General features: G+C 37.9%; 1 protein-coding gene across 1 annotated transcript in view; it reads left to right on the top strand.

Moving 5' to 3' along the window:
- Positions 1-20,978: 20,978 nt before the first annotated feature.
- UGGT2 (UDP-glucose glycoprotein glucosyltransferase 2) overlaps positions 20,979-22,561 on the top strand; it is a 184,825-nt gene continuing 183,242 nt past the window's right edge. The window contains exon 1 of the mRNA XM_058548392.1: positions 20,979-21,192. Coding sequence (XP_058404375.1) covers positions 21,041-21,192 — 152 coding nt within the window. The 5' untranslated portion in view covers positions 20,979-21,040. The remainder of the gene's footprint in view (positions 21,193-22,561) is intronic.

The raw sequence follows: 22,561 nt of genomic DNA, 5'->3' as shown, positions 1-22,561 counted from the left end.
AGAGCCATCTGGCTTTCAGTTTCTCCAGTTTTTCTTCCTACCCAGGAGCAAAGAAGGCCTGGTAGCTTCAGAAAACAGGAAGAGGAGGAAGATAAGGAGAAAAAGAGAGAGGAAGAGGAGATGGAGAAGGGAAAGAAAAGGAAGACGGACAAAGAGAGGAAAGAAAGGTAACTAATTTCTTCCTAGAAAGATGGTAGGACGAGGATATAAAAAGGTACACTTTAAATTTTCTCTGAACAGTCACAAAACTTGATTTAATCTCCAGCATTCAGACAATGTAGATGAATTGGAGGGCATCGGGGTCCTCCAAGTATCCAACAACATTCGTTGATATTATGACTTCAATACTGGTATCACGTTTTCATTTTTAAAAATCCTCCACTAGTTGTCTCTACCATCATTCTGGTTTGTTTATGCTGGATTCCTACCACTCCATTTGCAATAGCCTTTGCTGTCCTTTACTTTCTACCACATACATTGCTTCTTGCTGATTTTTCCCATGGGTGACATAGTCAAGCAGACCATGTTTTGAATATTCAATGCTCAACGTGTGCAATGAAAACCTAGAACAAGAGAAACAGCTGTCAACAACTCTACAAAATTCTGTTTCTTGGATTAAGATCATAGGATGCACCTGCAGATAAATGTTATTACATCTTTTTTTCCTTTGCGTACACCTATTAAGCAAAGAGATATTGTAGTCATTGATTCCCACAAACTCTGTTAATAACCGACAGCATGAGGTGCGTGCAAGTGGAAGGTAGTTAAGCACAACCTGCTACTGCCAAGAACAGTCCCCTAGAGCCTCTCCTACCTAATCGTTTACTCTTACAAATACACAAGACAAGAAAGTCAGTGCAGAACTAATGTAAAACCCAGGGGGCAGAAAGCAATAGGAAACTCAACTACTTAAGCTTCCTGACTCTCTGGAGGAAATCACTTCTAAACAATTACAGAACATTTTGCTAGCTTCATCTCCTCCAAGCCAAGAAACACAATAGTTTTTGATTAATAAGCAAAAGAGAAAGTGGAAATGGTGAAATTAAAATAGCAAACTTTGCATTATATTTGTTGATTAAGTAATGGTCTATTCCTTTTTCTTAGAACAGCCTACTAAAGAATTTACACATCCATTTGGAAATATGGACTTTCCAAATTCAAAGAGAGTGCTTTATATAATACCAAGTTTTAGACATCTTCAACGGGAGACATCATTATTGGTTATCATCGTTTCAAAATATATATTATCCAGCTGCTATGCCTAAAAAGGCATTCCTTGGCTGAAGTTGACTTATTAAGAATATCAAAGACACCCAGGAAACTTGGGAATCACCAACTAGTAAATTGTTATCACTTTTATGACTTGTGGCATTGTTGGAGGAGGTCATTGAGAGGATGTGACCACTGGTTGACCCATGTGAGCTGGACCTGGGCAACTGGAGGCTCCACACCTCCTCTCTGGTCCTTGGAATGTACATTCCACCCACCGTTCCCACAGTAGGAGCCATTTCAAGGACACAGCCTTGAGAGAGGAAGATGTTGTTGAGACCATGTGGACTGAATTCGTGACTGAACCCAGTTCAGGCCTCTACATAAACTTTGAAGATTCTGGCAGGTGTTCGTGGAGATCTACTTGTCTTGCAGCTGCCCATGACAAGCCTCAAAGTAAATTCCCTTGCTTATTAAAACTGCCACCTACCAATCTGAAGTGGTCTGCCTCTTTCTCTGGTCTCTCTGTGTATGGAGGCCAGTTTCAGATTTCAACTGGGGAACTCCCAAGATTTTGAACCAATAGGTCTGTGTGTACATGTACTAACCTAAGGAAAAGGGTCTTAGCTGTTGCAAGATCTGAAGAAAACAGGATATTTACGGAAATTGTTAAGGAAAAATCACTTTGCCCATGAATAAATATTCCCTTGATATGAGAGGCTGGGTGATGTACTAGAAAAAGCACCTGGCTTGGAGTTAGACAAGACCAGGCTCTCTCACTGGCTGAGCGATCTTGATTGAGGGAATAAACACCCTCGCTTCTGTAACATGGAGACAGTCCTCCCTATATCACAGTGGGATTGAAAGGTTTGGAAGAGTGGACCTTTGAAAAATGTCTGTTCCCCTTTTTCCTCTCTTTCCTATCCTTGACCAGTTAGCATGTTCCAAACATTTCCGTTTTCTTGGTAAAGAATGGAAAACTTGTCTCTCGAGTGAAACTAATTCCTGCACAATGCTGGAAAATGCTCAAAGAAGCACAGCGGCCTTTAGTTGGGAGGATTTGTGTGTGCTTGATTGCTTGATATGGGAGCAAAGGAGAGATCTTCAAGATTGGTGTGATTTTTACTCTGCCAAGAGAAAACCAGAAGATCCTTTATCTTCCCTTCTCCTCATTCAGAAAACAAACTTAGGTCCAATATTCAATTATATTTAACGACTCAGAGAATGGGACGAAGACAGTATGTGACAATACTGAAGGTTTCCATCTTTGTTCTGAATCCTCCATTTAAGGAACAGACTGACACCAGGGATATATAGTCTAGAAAACTTAGATTCTCCTGAGGAAAATGACTGCATATTTCAGGTAAACACTATGGAACTGAATTCTGTGAGTGCTTTTAGGCAAAGTGTTAAAAGCAAATAAGAACTTGATCATTGTCCCCTTATGTCTTTTATAATTTTATGTCCACCATAGATATCATGAATATTTCCAAAGTATTCAATTCAGTAAGATATTCTCCATTTTTGAGCCATTCTGTAAAGATCATAAATATTAGATTATCCTACATTTTTTGTCCCACTCCCTAGTGGGACATTTTGGCAAAATATTTATACTGAAATAATAAAATTTCTGTAGGGACAAGTCCATCACTGGTCCAACAGATCACATTCAGTAGAGAATATGAAACCATTGGCACAGATCTTGTTCCAACTTCAGCCTTAAATGTTCACACATATAATTCTCAATACATCCTTTTGCATTTCAAATAGTTAAGTTTTTCCTCACTTTTTTACCTGATTCAAAATACGCTGAGTGCTTTTATTTATTCATTACTTTTTTTAATTGTGGTAAAATGAATATAACATAAAACTGGTGTGACCTTGAGTAAGTCACTTGACCTTTCCTATTTCTCAGATTTTTCTCATTATTTGGATTCCAAACTCTGCCATTTATGCCCTAAATCTTTACATGGAGATATGGACTAATCAAGAATTCAGCTGACCCTACAATTCTACAGGGCTTCTGGACCTAGCCTTTAGTACAAAAGCCTCAAAGACTTGCCTTTGGTGGATATATTACATAAGTATCTAGAGACGACAGATTATGGCTTAATTCATTCTTCCACCACCACAAAGTGCAGGCCACCAGCACTTTGTTGACAATCTGGAGGAAACTCTCGCTGCCCATTTCCCCACCTCATCACCATAACCAACTCCATGTTCATTTCCTTCAAGCCTCTGTTGCTTACAGCCCCACTCCTTGTTCCAATTGATACTGGTATTTTGGGTGCAAGGAACATAGAGTCAGTTCACTTCATATTAGATGGAAATAAGGAGACTGTGAAGCTCAGTCACATTAGAATCCAGAAGTCAAACAACCAGTCCTCATGAGAGAACAGGAAGCTCACCTGAGGTGACTCATAAAGGCTGATTCCTTTCCTAGGGCTGCCATAACAAAGTCACAAACTGAGTGGCTTACAACAACAGAAATGCATCATTTCATAGTTCTGGAGGCTAGAAGTCAGAAATCAATGTGTCTGAAACCTGTAAGGGAGAATTCTTCCTTGCCTCTTCCTAGCTTCTGGTTGTTTGCTGGCAATCCTTGGCATTTCTTGGCTTGCAGCTTCAGTGCTTCAATCTCTGCCTCCATCGTCACATGGCATCTTTCCCTTGTGTATCTATGTCTTCACATGGTGTTCTTCTTCTCTTCTTATAAGGACACCAGTCATATTAGATAAGGGCCCACCCTAACGACCTCATCTTAACTTGATTACATCTGCAAAGACCCTATTTCACAATAAGGTCACACTCACAGGTACTAGGGGTTAGGACTTCAACACATCTTTTGGGAGACACAACTCAACCCATAACAGAGACTGACCAGCTCTAGCAACTAGTTTACCTTGCTGCCATCTCAAGGAACAAGATTTTGTTGCAGTATTCCCCTATTGACATGCTTCAGCTTCTTTATTTTCATCTTTTTAAGAATTTTGTTCCACCTACCAACTGCTCAGCTTTCCCTGAATCTCACATTCTAAATCAATGAGAGAATATGATTATTCTAATGAGATGCCTACTCTTCTCTTGTGCAAAACCCTCAATCCCAATCACCACTAAGGTCTTTGACAAGTCTATATATTCAGGAAACCTGGGTAAGGTGTCCCCACCTATTTGTTACTTCAGCTGTGGCCAAGGGAACAAGTTGTGAGATGCCACTACAGTCACTTACACTTATGCAATCATCTAGGGCTACTTTGCTTAGCAAGGGACCCTGTGCAGGAAACGATTGGCTGTCCAGAACACAAAAAAAGCTTTTAAGTATAGAATAAAATTTTTCATAATTTTAATAATTTTCATAATTCTAAGTTTCATCTTAGAAATTTATGCCTACTACTTTAAGAATGTAAGTTATGAAATTTAAAGAATTCATACATGCACCGTAAATCCACCTTGCCACAGAGATGTATCATGATATAAATTTAACATACAATGCAGTTATTCATAACTATCTGTATGTTAATGCTGCTTAGGGAATCATAATTTTTAATTACTTGAATTTTACACATTTAAATTTGCATATATATTATTATATTAGTTCAGCTTTAAAGACTATATATGTACTATATATATGTGAAACATTATAATGTGTATGTGTATAATTATAATTGAACTCAAGGGATCCCCATAATGATTCAATAAAAGAGAGGAAAAAAATCAAAGCCAAAAGCAATAAATCCATTTTAATTATATGTTTAATAGCTGTGGCTGCAGGGTTTTTTATACATATTCATTCATGTGTGCCTTTTATATTTTGCATTGACTTGAAAGCTGTTTCTTCGATGTTTTATATTTATGACCCATGTAAATCAACTCAGTTGAAAATTTTACATATTCAAATTAATGTGAAAAGATATAAGATGTTCATTTTCATTATTGAAAAGTAATTTTTACATGTTCACCATAGTTATGCTCAATATAAGCGATTGCATGGACTCAACGATTAAAGGACTGTAACTTAAATGCTCTGGTTAAAATCATGAAATTGATAAGTTGTTATATAAAAACGTTTTTGAGAAGAAAGTATTTAACTCATAAGGGACTCTTTAGTCTACCAATTTGAAATGCTATAATCAGAGTGCGATTTATTATATTTCCCAAAGCGTGAATCAAATATCCTGATTTCTTGATAATGTTTTGGTTTTCGTTATTAGTGTATTTTTGTTTTACTACATTTGAAATATATGAGGGTTTGATTTTAATAGGCATATGAGCCTCAACCATCATTTGGTTAAAGCTGAATATAATACTAGAACTTGGGCAATATGTCTTTCCTAAACTCTCTGGAAATTCTGTATCCAGAAATTGCAGTGGTGCATTCAATAGCAGCAAATGGAGAATAATGTTACTGCTCGTTTTTGCTTGAGTCTGGTGTAGTCTCCATTTATACATGGCATGAGAGAGCCATCTACAGAAAGTTGAGAAAAGAACTGTCTCCTACAATAAGAACAGAAAGTCTGAGCATGTCTGTTAAGAGACATCACTCTGGGGTGACATGTTAACCATTCTGCCGTCACACAATGGACATGGGATTGGAGCCTGGAATGGGCTCAGACAATATTAGGCAGCTCTTGGAGGGACTTAAAACCACTTTGTCATAGTAATACAGGCCAACATTCACTCTGGTCTAAGGTCCACAAAGATCTGATGTCAGGCCAGGAAAAGCAGGCAATCACCAAGAGTCTGGGACAGTAAAATCAGGAAGCAAGCCATGGTTTTGACACAGGACGCCTTGGGCCAGCGTGAAAAGGACTGTTTAAGACTCTATCTTATCTTTGAGGCAGTTTCCCTCCAAGATCATGAAGCCCAAATTTCTGAGGAGGTGCTGCTTTTTTTTGGTGGAAATGTGAGTGCAACTTCGTCAGAATTTTGGTAGCTTCTCTGTTAACTGTTGTCAGCTGCTCTCTCCTGGCTCCCTGACATTTGTTTTGGTGGAGTCTTGGAGAAATGGCTCTGTGAGCACATTTGCTTTAACAGTTATTTTTATCACTGGCTATTTATCTTTCACCCCAACTGGACTGAACCCCTTAAGGGTAGGGTTTTTTTATTTGTTTTTTGTTTGGTTTGGTTATCAGTTTGTATATTCGGTTGACTGATTGGTTGGTTGGTTGGTTGGTTGGTTGGTGGGTGAGTAGGTGGGTCAGTCGGTTGGTTTATCATTGAATCCCCACGGGTTTGCTCAGGGCTTGTAGTAGGGGTTCAATAAATGTTGAATGAATGAACCCTTGCATCAATGAATGGAAGTGCCTCCCCATTATGCCTAAATCTAGAGTGATCCAGGACCTGAACATTGACAGGGTAGGCATGACAGCCATACCAAATAAACTAAAAGCTCAATACAAACAATGCTTGCTATGTAAATGCATCTTCAAGTCCCCTAGTTCTCCTTCTAACTAGATTGCTGTCCCCATGCCCCTTTGATATAGAAACTTTAGAGGAGCAGAAATAATCAAAATGATACTATTTAATATAAATGATAGTGAACACTTACTGAGGGTCATGTGCTTGAGGTAGCAACTATTATTTTGCCTATTCTACAGATTCATTCATTCAAAAATTATTTGATATATTTATACATTTTTCAATAATATTTACCTGGTTTTGATAATTGTGCTATGGTTATGTAAGATGTTAACATTTGGGGATGATGGGTGAAGGGTAAATGGAACTCCATGTTACTTTTGCAACTTTTTTGTAAGTTTGAAAATTTTTCAAAATGAAAAGTTAAAAAAAAAAAGGCATTATTTTGAGCACTCTCTGGGCTAAGTGGTGTTCTAAGCCCTGGGGACAGAGTAGTGAAAAGAACCAAGTCCCTGTTCATGGAATTTAGAAACTGAGACAGGGCACTTACTCTAGAGCCCATATTCATAGTCATTAAGCTATAGTACACTCATAATATCATATAAGGAAAATTAAGTATGTTGTGCAGGAAAACTGAATTGTGCAAATAGAATGCAGGGAATAACTTGTATGGATAGGGGTTATGATTCATTTATAAATATCATGAGACAGAAATGGCACCAAATGATGTTGTTAGGATCAAATCTCATTTTAAGCTCTCTCCTCGCTTACAACATATTTGACTTTTTATTTTGAAAAATTTTAATCATACAAAAAACTTGAAAGAATAGTACAAATGAACTTCTATAAATTCTTCACTTAGTTTCAACAATTTTATCATGTTGCCAAATATATGCACCTTTTTTTTGAACCATTTGAAAGTATGTTACATTTTAAACTTCGTGCATCTCCTAAAAATAAGTCTATTTCTCCTATATAACCACAGTTTTCTTATCACGACTAAGAAAACAATCCTACGATTTAACTAAATATCCAGTTTATATTCAAATTTCCCCCCAGTTTTCCCCAAAATGTCCCTAATAGCTATTTGTTTTTTCAAACAGGGATCCAATCAAAGCTCACACATTGTATTTTGTTTTTATGTCTCTTGAATCTCTTTTAATCTAGGACGGCACCGTCATTTCTCCCCTTAGGACATTAACCTTCAAAAGTTCAGACCAGTTTTATTGTAGAATGACCCCACACTCTGAACATTCAATTGTTTCTCGTAATGTTGTTTAACTTGTTCCTCTCTTCCCTGATTTCCTGAAAAGTGGAAGATAGTTTTAGAGATTTGAATAGACTCAGGTTTAACATTTTGGCTAAAAATACTTCATAAGTGATGTTGTGTACATCTGATTGCACCTCATCAGAGGACACATCACATCACGTTGTTCACTCTATGGGATAATATATTTGATCATTCGGTTAAGGCAGTGTCCCCAGATCACTCTGTTGTACAGATACAGTTTTCCCTTTGCAATGAATAAGTAAACTCTGGGGTGATATTTTGGCACTGTTCAAATGTAACGTTCTCCAAAATCATTATACCCAATGGTTTCAGGATCTATTCATGAGTCATGTCTGAATCAAGTATTACATTGAGGGTTTCAAATGATGGTTTTCTGATGTTACCATCCCTTCTACATTTATTAGCTTTCCTTCTCCCATCACTTCCATTCCTACCCCTTCTCCTCCACTTTCTTATCATTATGGAACTAAGAATATTTTTTATTCAATGCACTATAATTAATTACTGTCATCTTTCATTTCAGATTATCATAAATTTGGCTAGTGGGAGACTCCTCAAGCTTTCTTGCCTATTTGAATTGCAGCTCATCACTCGACTCTTATTTTATAACTTTTTATCTCTGAAGTATTCTTTACTGGGAGTATTAAGTGCCCTCTTTCCCTATTCTCCTATTGTGTGTTGCTTACATCTCCATTATCATAATTAACATTTTTGCATGATAATTATAGGTTTCTCTCTCCACTAACCTCTAAGGAGACCTGAGAGAAGAGACATATTTATACTTGATATCCCCAATACTCAGCATAGTGCCTGGTGAATACGTATTCTGACTGATGGAATGAATCGATGATTTCTCTTGTCTGGCTTATCATTCCTCTTCAAGTTTTTTCTCTTTTTTTTTTCCTTTGTTTTTCTTTTTTCCTATTTTCTTTTATTTCAGTTTTATGGAGGTATAACTGACATATAAAATTGTAAGATATTTAAAGTATACATCATGGTGATTTGATATACGTATACATTATGAAAGGATTCCCCCATCTACTTAATTAACACATCCATTACCTCAAATATTCATCTTTCTTTCTTCCTTTGTTTCCTTCTTTTGGGTAAGAACATTTAAGTTCTACTCTTTTAGCAAATTTCAGTTGTACAATACAGCGTTATCAACTATAGTCACCACATTATACATTAGATACATTAGATGCTCAGACCTTATTCATCTTATAGCTGAAAGTTTGTACCCTTTTGCCAACCTCTCCCTACTTCCCCCACTCCTCAGCCCCTAGCAACCACTCTTCTACTCTCTGTTTCTACGAGTTTGACTTTCTTTTCCCTTTGTTTTTAGATTTCACATATAAGTGATACCATGCAGCAGTTGTCTTTCTCTGGCTTATTTCACTTAGCATAATGCCCTCAAGGTCTATCCATGTTGTCGCAAATGGCAGGATTTCCTTCTTTCTCATGGTTAAATAATATTCCATTGTGTGTGTGTGGTGTGTGTGTGTGTATGTGTGTATATATATATATATATATATATATAGCACATCTTCTTTATCCATTCATTCACTGATGGACACTTAGGTTGCTCTCCTTTTACCGTGTCTTGGTTCCATACTTATTACACTATCAAGGGGCAAGACTATTTTGCAAGAGGAAGAATAACGTCTTTGGGAGTTTTAAAGATATGGTGCCTGTCTAAAATATCCAGTGACGTCCTTACGGAGCTTTTTCAGATCTTTTCTATGTAGTCCAAGAACTTCAGACTCAAGCACTATGCTACTTTCTTATTGGTCTCCCTTAGTTCCCAGGTAAATCACTGGGATCAGAAAATGAAGGTGATGACAATGTCCTATTTCTAGTTTTCTGTGACATAGCAAAGAACTTTTCTTGATAATAAGGCTTTGTGCTCTGGACTGTATAAGAATCCTCAGTTCCAACCAATTACTGACCCAATTAAAGGCATATTTTAGTGCCACAATTGATAGTAACCAATTTTAAAGGATAAATTAACATTCCTTTCTTACAGAATTGAACTACCTCACGGTTAATAATTTAGGTGAATAATTTCTGATGAACACTGCCTGAAATGGCTTCTACAACTGGCACAATACCATTATCAGTGACAAAATGCTGATGTCTTCTTTTACCTCCACAAAACCACAAACGATGTTTCTCTCCCAGCAATTAATCATGGACTAGTTGGATATCACTATCAGGGACTTTTTTTTTTTTTTTGAGGAAGATTAGCCCTGAGCTAACATCTGTTGCCAATCTTCCTCTTTTTTGCTGAGGAAGATTGGCTCTGGTCTACCATCCGTGCCCATCTTCCTCCACTTTATATGGTACACCGCCACAGCATGGCTTGATAAGTGGTGCATCTATCTTCACCCAGGATCTGAACCTGCGAACCCTGGGCCGCCAAAGTGGAGCACACGAACTTAACCGTACGCCACCGGGCTGGCCCACTATCAGGGACTTTTTAAACTGAGTCAACAAAAAATAATAGCTAACAGTAGTTTATGGAGTACTCTATACTTTCAGAGTGCTTTCAAATACCTTATTTTATTTTAATCTTCTTCTTCAAAAACATCCACGTTTTGAGCCCAGATCCATATATCCAATTATCCATAAGCTATCTCCATTTGGATTCCTCACAAGTGCCTCAAACTCAATATGTGCCAAACTCACCAGTTCTCCTGGCTCAGTGAATGCCAATACTATCTACCAACTTGCCCAAGCCAGAGTTCTGAGGATCATCACTCACATCACTATTTCTTTAATGTGTCCTTCCCCCAAACATTCAATCAACAAAGATTTTGCATTCTGACTTTCTAATATTTTGAAATCTGCCCATCTCCTTGCCACACTGCACCTCAAATTCAGTATGTCCAACACTGAAATCATCTCTTCTCCTAAAATCTGTTCCATCTTCTCGGTGAATAGAACCACATCCATCCAGTTGTCAAAGCCAGAAAACTGTATGTCAGTCTGGATCCCTCATACTCCATATAAACCAGACATGCATGCGAGTTTCTTCTTTTCCAGCCCGACTCCAGTGCCTTGGTGACTCTTCATCCTCTCTTACTTGAACTATTTCAATCATCTCTTTACCAGTCTTTGGGGCTCAAGTTACTTCATATTGCTGCAGAGTAATCTTTCTATCCCATGTCTGATAATACACTCCTAACTTTAAACTATTCCCAAAAGTAGCATAGACTTATGGTTCAAAAACAAATAAAACTAATTTATTTGGTAAGAATTAATATTAGTGGTTAGCTTTGGGGAGAAAGCTATTGGTATTAGGAGGCAGGAGGGGTACAGCCAATATGTACCACTTTTTAATCCTAGTGGAGGTTACATGAGTGTGACAGATATATGAAAATTCATTGAGCTGTACAAGTATGATGTGGGCACTTTTCTGTATATATGTTTTTCTTCAATTAAAAAGTTAATTAAAAAACACAAGCGATTGATCAGCCAGTTATCCTCATATCAGTTTTGAGCAACAGCTTCAGTTTTTTATAAACCACTTCATCATGGTGAGTTTCATTTTTAATCACTTTCAGAACCAAAAGTGTTCTGGTCTCAATAGTTATCATCACTGACCAGCAGAAAGTCACACACTCATCCTTATTTATTACAGATAGTTGGGATCTATCGATTTGTTTTATGACATTGTGATAATGTGCCACCTCGCTGTGAAACAGTCTTTCTTCCAATGGGCAACAGTTCCTCCACTCTAGGGGATGATTCCTGTCAGCTCGTTTCTGCCATCACACTTGTTTAATGCCTCTGTGAGGCAGTTCTGTGAGACAGAGAGACATTTTGGTATCACTAGCATCAATATGCTGATACAGGCTCAACTCCATGCCAGCTGGTATTACTATTCAACTCTTCCAGCGTGGCTGAATTAGAGATAAATATGAAAGCCAAATGCTTAAATACAAATCCAGACAAAACAGCAGAGAAACTGGTAAGCAAAGAGACACCTTCTGAGTCAATGGCAGAAATTATTCTGATATTTTGAATTATAGGAACTTGGAACATAAATTTTAGGTGAAGATATGACTTATAATTCTCAGTAGGATTTAATAAAAATTCACATTATTGTTCCCACCAATTTGGGAAATGTATGAATAGAAAACTCTGCTACATGAGCACTAAAGTTATAACAATAAGAAAGTTAATCTCATAAAGCATCTATTAATGATAAAATACATTATAACTGTAATGTAATATAACAAATATATAATATGATAATGTAATTATATATTTGCATTTTAGGGCCTACCATGTACTAGGTATGCATAAGGCATTTTAAAATAGACATTATTTTATTTAATGTAGTTTTACATATATTTCTTGTGATGTATCACAATGAAGTAAAATCAGTGAGAAGTTCATCTAAGTCAGTGCTACTGTTCTGAGTTTTTATCCTCTCTTTGTTGTTTTTTGAGTATCCATAAAGTGCCCACATTGGCAGTTTAAACTTAATTATTATAGTCACATATGTTAATATATTAACATAATGCACGAAAACCCCTATGTCCTGAATCCAGCTCCCTAGTAGCCACCTGTCAGGAAATTTTGCCACATCTGACTGATGTTCTCCATCCAGTCATAATGTACCCTCTGGTCCATATTTACCTATTGCCTAGCCTCCTCCAAGGTGTTTCTGAGAAGTACATCCATATGTATCCCGTCTATCTTTAGAAGCATCAGGCCCAGATGTTCTGGATGCCAAATGATTCAAAATTTTAAAAATCTCTGAGACATGACACCAGAGGGCTAGTCTAGTGGCTGGTTATACAGTTCAAGGGAGGAAGCAGGATCACTGAGCTAAAGGTGTTGATGTGAGGAGACAAGGCTGAACTACATGGAAAAGAGTATAGAAGCCAAGGATGGATAACACAGGGACCTTGTTAAGCAGAATAACCTGTGCCCTCTCAGGATATGCTCCAGGTCCCTTTTTCTTCCAGTGTAGTTGCAACTGGGAGTCGTGAATGACCTTTGAACAGACCAAACAGCTCTCTCAAACAGAACTCCAGCATCTCTAGCTTAGGTTTGGAAATGCATTCACACTAAATTAAAAATGAATGATGTCAGATGAACAGTGGAAGCGGAAATGAGAAGAGAGAAGAGAAAACAGAAAGATACTGTGCCCCAAAGTGAAATGGAGACAAAAATGAAAATAAATAAAAAGGTTTACCAAGTGTGATGACATTGTAAAACCTCCTCTCACGTTCTCTCCATCTCTCTGCCCCCTCAGTATCTCCATCTGACACAATATACACAAAAAATAAACTCCTTATTTGATGTGCTACTTAAACTGCCTCCATGCTTCTTTCTTTCTTTTCTAGAATCCCCCCTTGGTAATTCTAGAGCTGAAATATGCACTCTGAACCAGATGAGAGGGTAAATGGAAAGAATGAATTGCTCTGGTCTTCCTTTTGCTAGGCAAGAATAATCAAATTTTGGCTTATTGTTATTTGATTATATTAAGATCAGCTGCTGGGTCAGGAGGATTTTTTTTTTTTTTTTAAACCAAAATTATACAAATGACGTACATTTTCTTGGCTCATGATACTTGATACAACTAATTTTAGACAGTGATTTTTAGCACTTGCAGCTGCAAATATAACAGATTCAAGATAACAATCAACACTAAATTTTGATATTTTGCTACTTCTGAATTATAGTATTTTTGAAATAAAGGCACTTCTTAATTTACTGCAATTTGACTTTCAAGTGATTCTTCAACCAATTAAACACACATTATGGTACTCATATTAGACTAGAAGACATTTACTTATGGTAGACAGTCCATTTCCTTATGTTGCCTTACAAATTATCCTCTGGCTTCTAGAATCTCACTTCCTCTAGTTTCCAGGCTAATTCACTGCCTCCAAATGAAACACTGAAAGTAGAAAGGATACATGGGTATAGCAAACAGCCTGTTGTCTACACAATACAATACACATCACTCCCTGATTCCTTAGTAAGAGAATCCTGATTTTGTTGGGAGAGATAGGGAAAATGTGCCCAGCTATCAAATTACATTTCCCAGACTCTCATCATGCAAGGGATGGCCAGGTGGCAGAGAACAGCCAATGAGAGATCAGAGAAAGTCATTTGATAGGGCTTCCGGGAAAGTTTATTAAACACAGCCAACTCAATTGGCACCCAGGTTTTGCCTTTTGTCCTTTCTGTTTCCTCTTCCTCCTGCCAGAAATATATAAATGATGCCTGGAGATACAGGAGCCATCTGTGATGATGAGGTTAAAATCCACACACTAAAGATGGCAGAACGAAAAGACACAAAAGATTCATCACATTTGAGCTGTCATAGCAGCTCCAGACTGCTTATTTCCAGTTTCACGAGACAAAATACAATCTCTTACTAGTTTAAGTTACTCTTTGGGGGGTGTTGATATTGTCAGCCTAACTCAATCTAAGTGATAGATTGAGAGATAATGTGAGTGAAGCACTGACAGAGGGACAAAAACAAAGGAGAGTGCCTTGTACTTACATAATTATGGAAATTATTTGCTTGAGTAGCTCATAAATTAGCTGTGGAATTAGTTTCAAAGTTTGTGTTTTAAAAAGACTTTAATTAGGGAAAAGCAAATCAAGACCACAATGAGATATCACCTCACCCCCACTAGGATGGCTACTAAAAAGGAAACAGAAACACTTGTATACTGTTGGTGGGAACGTAAAATGCTACAGCCACTATGGAAAACAGTATTAAATAGAATTTGCATATGATCCAGCAATTCTACTTCTGGGTATATATCCAAAAGAATTGAAAGCAGGGACTCCAAGAGACACCTGTATTCATAGCAGCTTTATTCACAATAGCCAAAAGATGGAAGCAACCCAAGTGTCCAACAGTAGATGAAAGGATAAACAAAATGTGGTACATCCATACAACGGAATATTACTCAACCTTGAAAAGGAAGGAAATTCTGACACATGCTATAGCATGCATGAACCTTGAGGACATTATGCTCAATGAAATAAGCCAGCCATAAAAAGACAAATACTGCATGATTCCACTTATATGAGGTAACCAGAGTAGTCAAATTCACAAGGACAGAAAGTAGAATGGTGGTTGCCAGGGGCTGGAAGAAGGGAGAAGTGGGAAGTTTTTGTTTAATGGATATAGAGTTTCAGTTTTGCAAAATGAAAAAGTTCTGGAGATTGGTTGCACAACAATGCGAATGTACTTAACACTACTGAACTATACACTTAAAAATGGCTGAGATGGTAAATTTTATATTATGTGTATTTTACCACAACTAAAAAAAATATTTTTACCAGTTGTAGCATCTGATAAGTATATATCTACCGAAGAGGGCCTTTCTAGGATGTTTGTTTAAATAGGTAAATTCTGGAATGTTTGTTTAAAAAATTAACTTCATTGCTTTATAGTCATTTTGTGTATTCTTTCCATTGAAAGCACTGAAAATAAGTGACAAAAAGAAAAACCAAATATTGTAGAGAAGTTACAATTCTATTTCATTCCTCATTTAATAGTCAGGAAATATTAGCTGAGCACTTACTATGAGCTAAACCCCATGCAAGGACTAGAGATCCATGGTGACTAAGACATTATCTCTATATCCCAGTAGAATAGAAAAGGCGTGGGCTTTGCTGTCAGACCAGATGCAAAAAAAGAAAGTGAATTCTAGCCAAAGCATGCCAAAGGTATAACATGCACATAAGCAGAGTACTGTACACGAAGGGCTTGGTAAGTTGAGAGAAGGGAAAATAATTTTAAGAATAAGGAATATGGTAATGAGATTGAGGACAAACATGTATAAGTAAAATAGAGTCAGAGTGTTAACTTAAAAGTTTTTCTTAAACACAAGGAAAATAAAATATCTATAGAAAGATTCCCTAAAAACTTACATATTCTAGGAGAGAGAATTTCTAATCAGCATAATAGGACTTAGAACACCAGCAGAGGATCTTCTAGAAAATGAAAACGCCATGGCCAGTATCCAACTAAACATTTAAAATCTAAAAGTGTGTCAAGCAGTATATGTGTAAGGAATTTCAATTTAATTCTATAGGCAATGGAGAAGCATGAGTTTTTTAAACAAGATATTGACATAATTTGTTTTGCTTTTTATACTACTTTGTAAAAATTATGAACTATATCACTAACAAGTGAAATCCATGTACTGGCCACATTTCTTAAGCAGATTGTTAACCAATATCTCTGAATCTCGCTGTGGGCCCATCTTTGGTCTCTTCTTTTTTCTCACCCAGAGATAATCAATATACGGAATTTTGTTAATCATTCCCTTGATTTCATTAGAGTTGGCATATATCCTTAAAGGTTATATCATTAGTACCATTTGGTTTTGAATCCTGTGTAACAGAGTCTTAGTATATGTATTCTTTTGTGACTTGCTTTTTCATTGACATTATGTTTTTGAGATTCATCCATGTTTATCTATATTCTTGTGACTCATTTATTGTCACTGCTGTTTAGTATCCCATTGAACAAATAAGCCACAATTTATTTTGTCATTCTACTTCAATGGGCATTTGAGCTGTGTCCAGTTTTTTGTTATTACAAACAATAATTCCATAAGCTTTCTTGTACAGGTTTCCTGCGGAACTTTCTCTAGAGCAAAGGTTGGCATACTATGGCCCATGGGCCGAATATGGAGAACCCACAAGTTCAGAATGGTTTTTACATTTTTAAATTTAAAAAAAAGCAAACGAAGAATAATATTTCATAATATGTGAAAATATACAATTCAGTGCCCATAAATAAAGTTTTTTGGAACATATGCACGTCCATCTGTTTACCTATTGTCTATGGCTGCATTCATGCTACAATGGCAAAGCTGTCGTCTAAGTCGTCTATACTTCCTTCAAAGCATAGTCATACCACCTATTCTGTGAGGCTTTTCTTGAGACTGCCTCCTCCTTTATTTCCTGTCATATTTCTTGTGACCTGCAATCCTTTAGCTCTTGTCACATAAAACTTCTCCTTATATGTAATTTACTTTTTATGTACTGTACCACCTTCCCAACCAAATGACAAAGTCACTTACTGTTTGAGACCATGTTTCGTGATATAAATGTAAAGCAGCTGCTCTATAAATACTTATTTTTGTTGTTAATAATCATGATAGTACTTTTCAGATGCTTCCCTAGGGACTGAAAGAATTTGTGTAGCTTCTTAAAGTGTTGGATTTAAACTCAGGAAATAATTTTAATGAGAAAATTTGCTAAAGCTGTTTGTTCATTTATCTGTTCAAAAATATTTCTTAAAAATGTATCTTCTTCTCCTGGACTTCCATAGAATTTTATTAACTTTTCTTGTAATAATGTATTGGATTATGTTCTTATATCCTTACTATAGCATAAGCCCTTTGAGGACATTGACTGTTTTATTCATCTCAGTCTTCTTTACCAATATATGATACAGTCACCTTCCCATAGATGATATACAATATATTTTGAATGAATTAATGAGTTTGTGCACATAACTGTACTAACCTCTACTGGAAGATGTAAAAGCAGAACATATGTTTCTTTGTCTTCCACCAACATGTTTCAATCCTATATGTTTTGTTGAAGAAACAAATAATAGAAGCAACAGAATACTGACTTAGGAACCTTTGAACACATAACTATAAAATACTGACTGTGTATGTAAGTATAGAAGGTTGTCGTTACATAGCAGATTTCAAGTATTTATACCATCCTAAATGATTAATTTAAAAATTATATATTTCTCATGGGACCAGCCCGGTGGTGCAAGCGGTTAAGCGTGCGCGCTCCACTGCAGTGGCCCGGGGTTCACCGGTTCAGATCCCGGGTGCGCACCAACGCAGCGCTTGTCAGGCCATGCTGTGGCGGCGTCCCATATAAAGTGGAGGAAGATGGGCACGGATGTTAGCCCAGGGCCAGTCTTCCTCAGCAAAAAAGAGGAGGATTGGCAGATGTTAGCACAGGGCTGATCTCCTCACAAAAAAAGAAAAAAAAATTTAAAAAAAAATTATATATTTCTCATACTTAATTTGCTATTTGAAAGTCACTGGATTTCATCAAATTAAAAAAATTTTCATCAAACATTCTTGGAGTTAGACATTTGTGAGGCACATGTAATCTATTTTAAATAAAATATGCAAACATAAATATCAAATCTACTTTCATTTAAATAAAAGAAACTAAACCATTACTCATTTGATTATGATTTTGGTATAATCTTGCTTAGGGAGTAGAAATATAACAAATTATATAAGTCTATAAATTCTTCCCAACTAGAATGGAGCAAAGGACACTTCTGTGTCTTTAAAATATTCAAATAAAAAAGTGAGAATAGGGTCTTTCTTATACTAACGGAAATCAGGAAGACTTACAGGGTGCTATTTTTAAAAATCCATTTCAGCTGTGGGACTTTAGGTGGAGAAAATTAAAGTTTTATTACATTATATGATAATTTGGCAGTAACTTTACCCTCACGTAGCACCACTATTTTCATTAAATAAAGTCCATGCTGTACCTTAAAAAAATTTTCAAGATGATTTATTCTATTAAACACAATATTCTTATCATAAAACACTCATTAATCACTTCTTCCACATAAAAGGAAAACTTCTATCATCAATTCTCATTCATAAATCCTAATGTGAATACTTTGAATAACATTTTGCTAAAAAATATAAAAGTACAATTCTGTTCCTGAACTACACTCAGTTCATAGCCAATCTGTGCCAAAAGCTTATTGACAATGGATGTCAGAATACTTGGCTGCCTCACTAACTTGAATGACTTTTTCTGAGTTACTCAATTTTTGCATTTTAGTTTTTCTATCTGTACATAGAAATTACATAGAGAAAAGACCTTAAATATCAGTCCTACTCTTTTGTTCTACAGATGAGGAAACAAGTCCAGGGATGACCCATGTGAGGAATATTTCAAACTCACTTAAATTTCTAGGAAAATACTATGTAAGTTAAAGTGTATAATAATTATGTAATTAAATGACCCTAAATTAGATTAATTTCATTCTCTTTAAAAGAGAAATGCAGCATTCCTAACTATTCTGAACTCAAATATACTGGAATGTATATTAACATACATTTTAGTAGTGTCCTTTAACATTGTATTTTATGTGACTTTTTATATGGCAAATCATTTCTTAAAGATTTGCAACCTATCAGATATGGTGACATTTAAGACATTCACTGTCAATATTTTATTTCCTTCATCCCACAATTTCAGTCAAAAATTTAGTCCAAAAATAAGTGGAAAAAAAGAGTTAATTAAAGCAAATACTTGTAAAAGACTCATAATATATTTTTCTATTATGCTCCTAGATAGAAATTAAGCTCCTTATTCACCCACCTTTGCTTTCTGCCTACCTATCCATAAAATAAGGACTCTTCAATATTTATGGAGCCCCAATAACATGGATTGTGCTAGGTACTGCAAGGGATGCTAAAAATGAATAAGACATGAGCCCTCAGGGAATTTCATCCCTAGTAGGAGAAATAATTAAGAACTGTATTCAAACTCTAAAGTGAGAATTATAAGCAGTATATGACAGTTAAAATAAAGAGTTTATGGGAATTTAAAGGAGGGAGAGATCACACCAAGTAAGATAAATCAGCAAATGAAAGCTAAACTTAGGAAGTGAGACCTGAGCAGCATTTCCACAGCAGGGTCTTTTAAGGAAAAGTATACACTAAGCAAATGAGGGGAAATTAAAAACAGTGGAGTGCTCACGTTTAGGCAACTTCAAGAGATCCAGATTCCCTACAGGGAAAGGGAGTAATAGGAGAAAAAAAAAAGAATGGATCAGTGCATCCTCCTAAACTATCTTCTCAGTTGCTGCTTCTCTTTACCATATATTTTAATATTTATAACGAATTTACTCTCTTCTGAATAGAAAAAGAATCAATCCTGACTAGGAGTCAGAATCTTGAGGCTCCACCTCTGCCCAGTTAAATAAAACTGAACATTTTGATTTGATGAATCATATGTACTGGAAAGCCAGTTAACTCGGTTGCAAGGTTTTGTCTTTGAGCCTCATGTACTAAGTGCATGAGCTTTGGGGTCAGTGCTTGGCTGAAATGGAGACTCAGTCACAGCTGTGTGATTTAGGCTGATAATGACCAAAGCAACTATCACTCTTCTACGCATTTTCACCTGTAATCCTGAAAAATCAGCTTTTCTCAAACTTGAATGCGCACAAATATCACCTGAGGTTCCTGTTAAACTGGGGATTCGGCTTCAGTCGGTCTAGGATGGGGCCCGAGAGGCTGCATTTCTAATGAGCTCACAGGTGATGCTGACGCTGCCGGTCTGTGGACCACTTTTGAGGCCCGCAAAGGCTAAAGGCGTGGTTCCCAGCCAGCAGTATCAGCGTCAGCTGGGAACTTGACAGACGTGAAATACAAATTCTTGGACCCCACACCAGACCTACTGAATCAGAAACGCTGGCATGAGGCCCAGCACCGTGTGTTTTAACAAGCCCTCCAGGTGACGTCACTGGTTTTAGCACATGATTGTACACTGGAATCACCTGGGTTGGGGGGAGGGTTAAATACTAGTGACGCCCGAATCTCACCCCCACATTCCCCTGTAATTGGTGCGTGGTGTGGTCTGGGCATGGGGCTTTCTACAGGCTCTACCTGGTGAATAACATGCAATAAAATTTGAGAATTCCGTGACGTAGGTCCTTGAACTCTAATGGGCCTTACTTTCGGCCTGTGTAAACGCGGATAATATGCACACTGGGTCCAGCCTTCGCTTCCAGATTTTGGCATCTCCAGCCTGCCTTAGCCGGCCGCAATCCCAGTTCGGTCTCGGGGAGCGCCCCCTCCCCCCCATGCCCCACAACCTCTGTCTGAGAACGAGAGGTCCCGCTTGCCGACGCGTCCGAGCATCAGCCACTCCGCTCCGTATCCCGGCGCCGCGCGCACCTACGTGGCTCAGTGCTGGGATCGCGTCTGCCGGCGGGGGCGCCCAGGAGGGCGCCAGAGCGGAACGCGCATGCGCCTGGCGCAAGCCAAGCCCCGTCCCGAGTAACGGACTCGAGCTCCCCCCACCGGAAGTGGGCGTCCGCGCGGCGGGAGGAGCCGGCTGTAGCGTGGCGGCTGCGGGCTGTGGGCGCCGGGTCCGAGGGCCTCGCGCTTCCCTCTCCGCGAGATGGCAAAGGCAGCCAATGTGGCGCGGCTGCTCCTGGGCTCCTCGACGCTGTGGCTCTTGCTGCTCGGCTTTGGGACGGCCTCCGCGTCCAAGGCGGTGACGGCCCACTTGGCCGCGAAGTGGCCCGAGACCCCGCTGCTGCTGGAGGCCAGGTGGGTGCGGGCCGGACCGTCTGGCGAGCCCAGCGCGGAGGGAAGGTCCGGCGGGGCCGGGGCGCGCTGGGACCCTGAGGGCCCCTCGGACGCCGACTCTTCGCCGGCCCCGGGCGCGGGATCCTTGCACCGCTGCTCCAGGCGCCCTCGTGCTTGGCCCTCGAGCATCACCTCCGCTGCCACCCCGCGCGCAGCACTCAGCTTGAAGTTCTTTTCCCCTCAGTTCCTCCTTTGCCTCATCCACGGTTTTTAAAATTGAGGGGCTTTCGTTTAATTCTTTTAGATTTTGTTAGCATTTACGAAAGAAAAGGAAGAATGAGAGGTGGAATGTGGCGTTTAATGCAAGCACTTCAATTGATGTAGACAGTCCTTTTTAGGAAAATGGTACTTGAAGCACCTAGTTTCATAATGATAACATCATTGGGTCAGCTCCTAGGCTTCCTGTGGAGAAGACACCCCGCAAGTTATTATCTCTTGCCAAAACTCCTCCACTGGAGTTAGTTCATAACGTATCATTTACCGTGCAGAAACAAAACCTGTAGCTATTGAATTTTGCTCTATTTCAGTAGTTAAAATTTAAAGTTCTTTCCTTTAGCCAACATGAAGTTTTCACGCCAGTTGCTTTTGTCCGTTCACCAAGCAACAGCTTATGGTCCTAAAAAGAGACTCTGTCACCCACATTACGTTTCATATATAATGTACTAAAAGTGTTTTTTTTAATTGAGGTATAATTGACATAACATTGTATTCGTTTCAGGTGTTCAACATAATGACTGGATATTTGTATATATTGTGAAATGATCATCACAATAAGTCTCGTTAACAACCTTCGCCATATATAGTTAGAAAAATTTTCTTTTCTTGTGATGGGAACTTTTAAGATCTACTCTCTTAGCAACTTTAAGATACAGTCATCCCACCATATCTGTACAGTCATCCCACCATATCTGTGGGAGATTGGTTCCAGGAACCCCTGCAGATACCAAAATCCACTGATGCTCAAGTCCCATGTATAAAATGGTGTAGTACAATGAATATCATGGTATTGTTAACCATAGTCACCGTGCTGGACATTATATGCCGATGACATTTATTTTATAATTGAAAGTTTGTACCTATTGACCACCTTCACTTATTTCACCCACTTGTCTGCCTGCCTCTGGCAACCATCAATTTGTTCTCTGTATATGAGCTTTTTTCTTTTTTTTTTTTTTTGAGATTCTAATATAAGCGAGATCATATGGTATTTGTCTTTCTCTGTCTGACTTATTTCACTTAGTATAATGCCCTCATGGGCTATCCATGTTGTCACAAATGGCAGGATTTCCTTCTCCTTTTATGGCTGATTAATATTTCATTGTATATATAT

This window comes from Diceros bicornis, chromosome 9 (assembly GCF_020826845.1).
Source record: "Diceros bicornis minor isolate mBicDic1 chromosome 9, mDicBic1.mat.cur, whole genome shotgun sequence".
NCBI lineage: Eukaryota > Metazoa > Chordata > Mammalia > Perissodactyla > Rhinocerotidae > Diceros > Diceros bicornis.
This window is presented reverse-complemented; position numbering and strand designations above follow the sequence as displayed.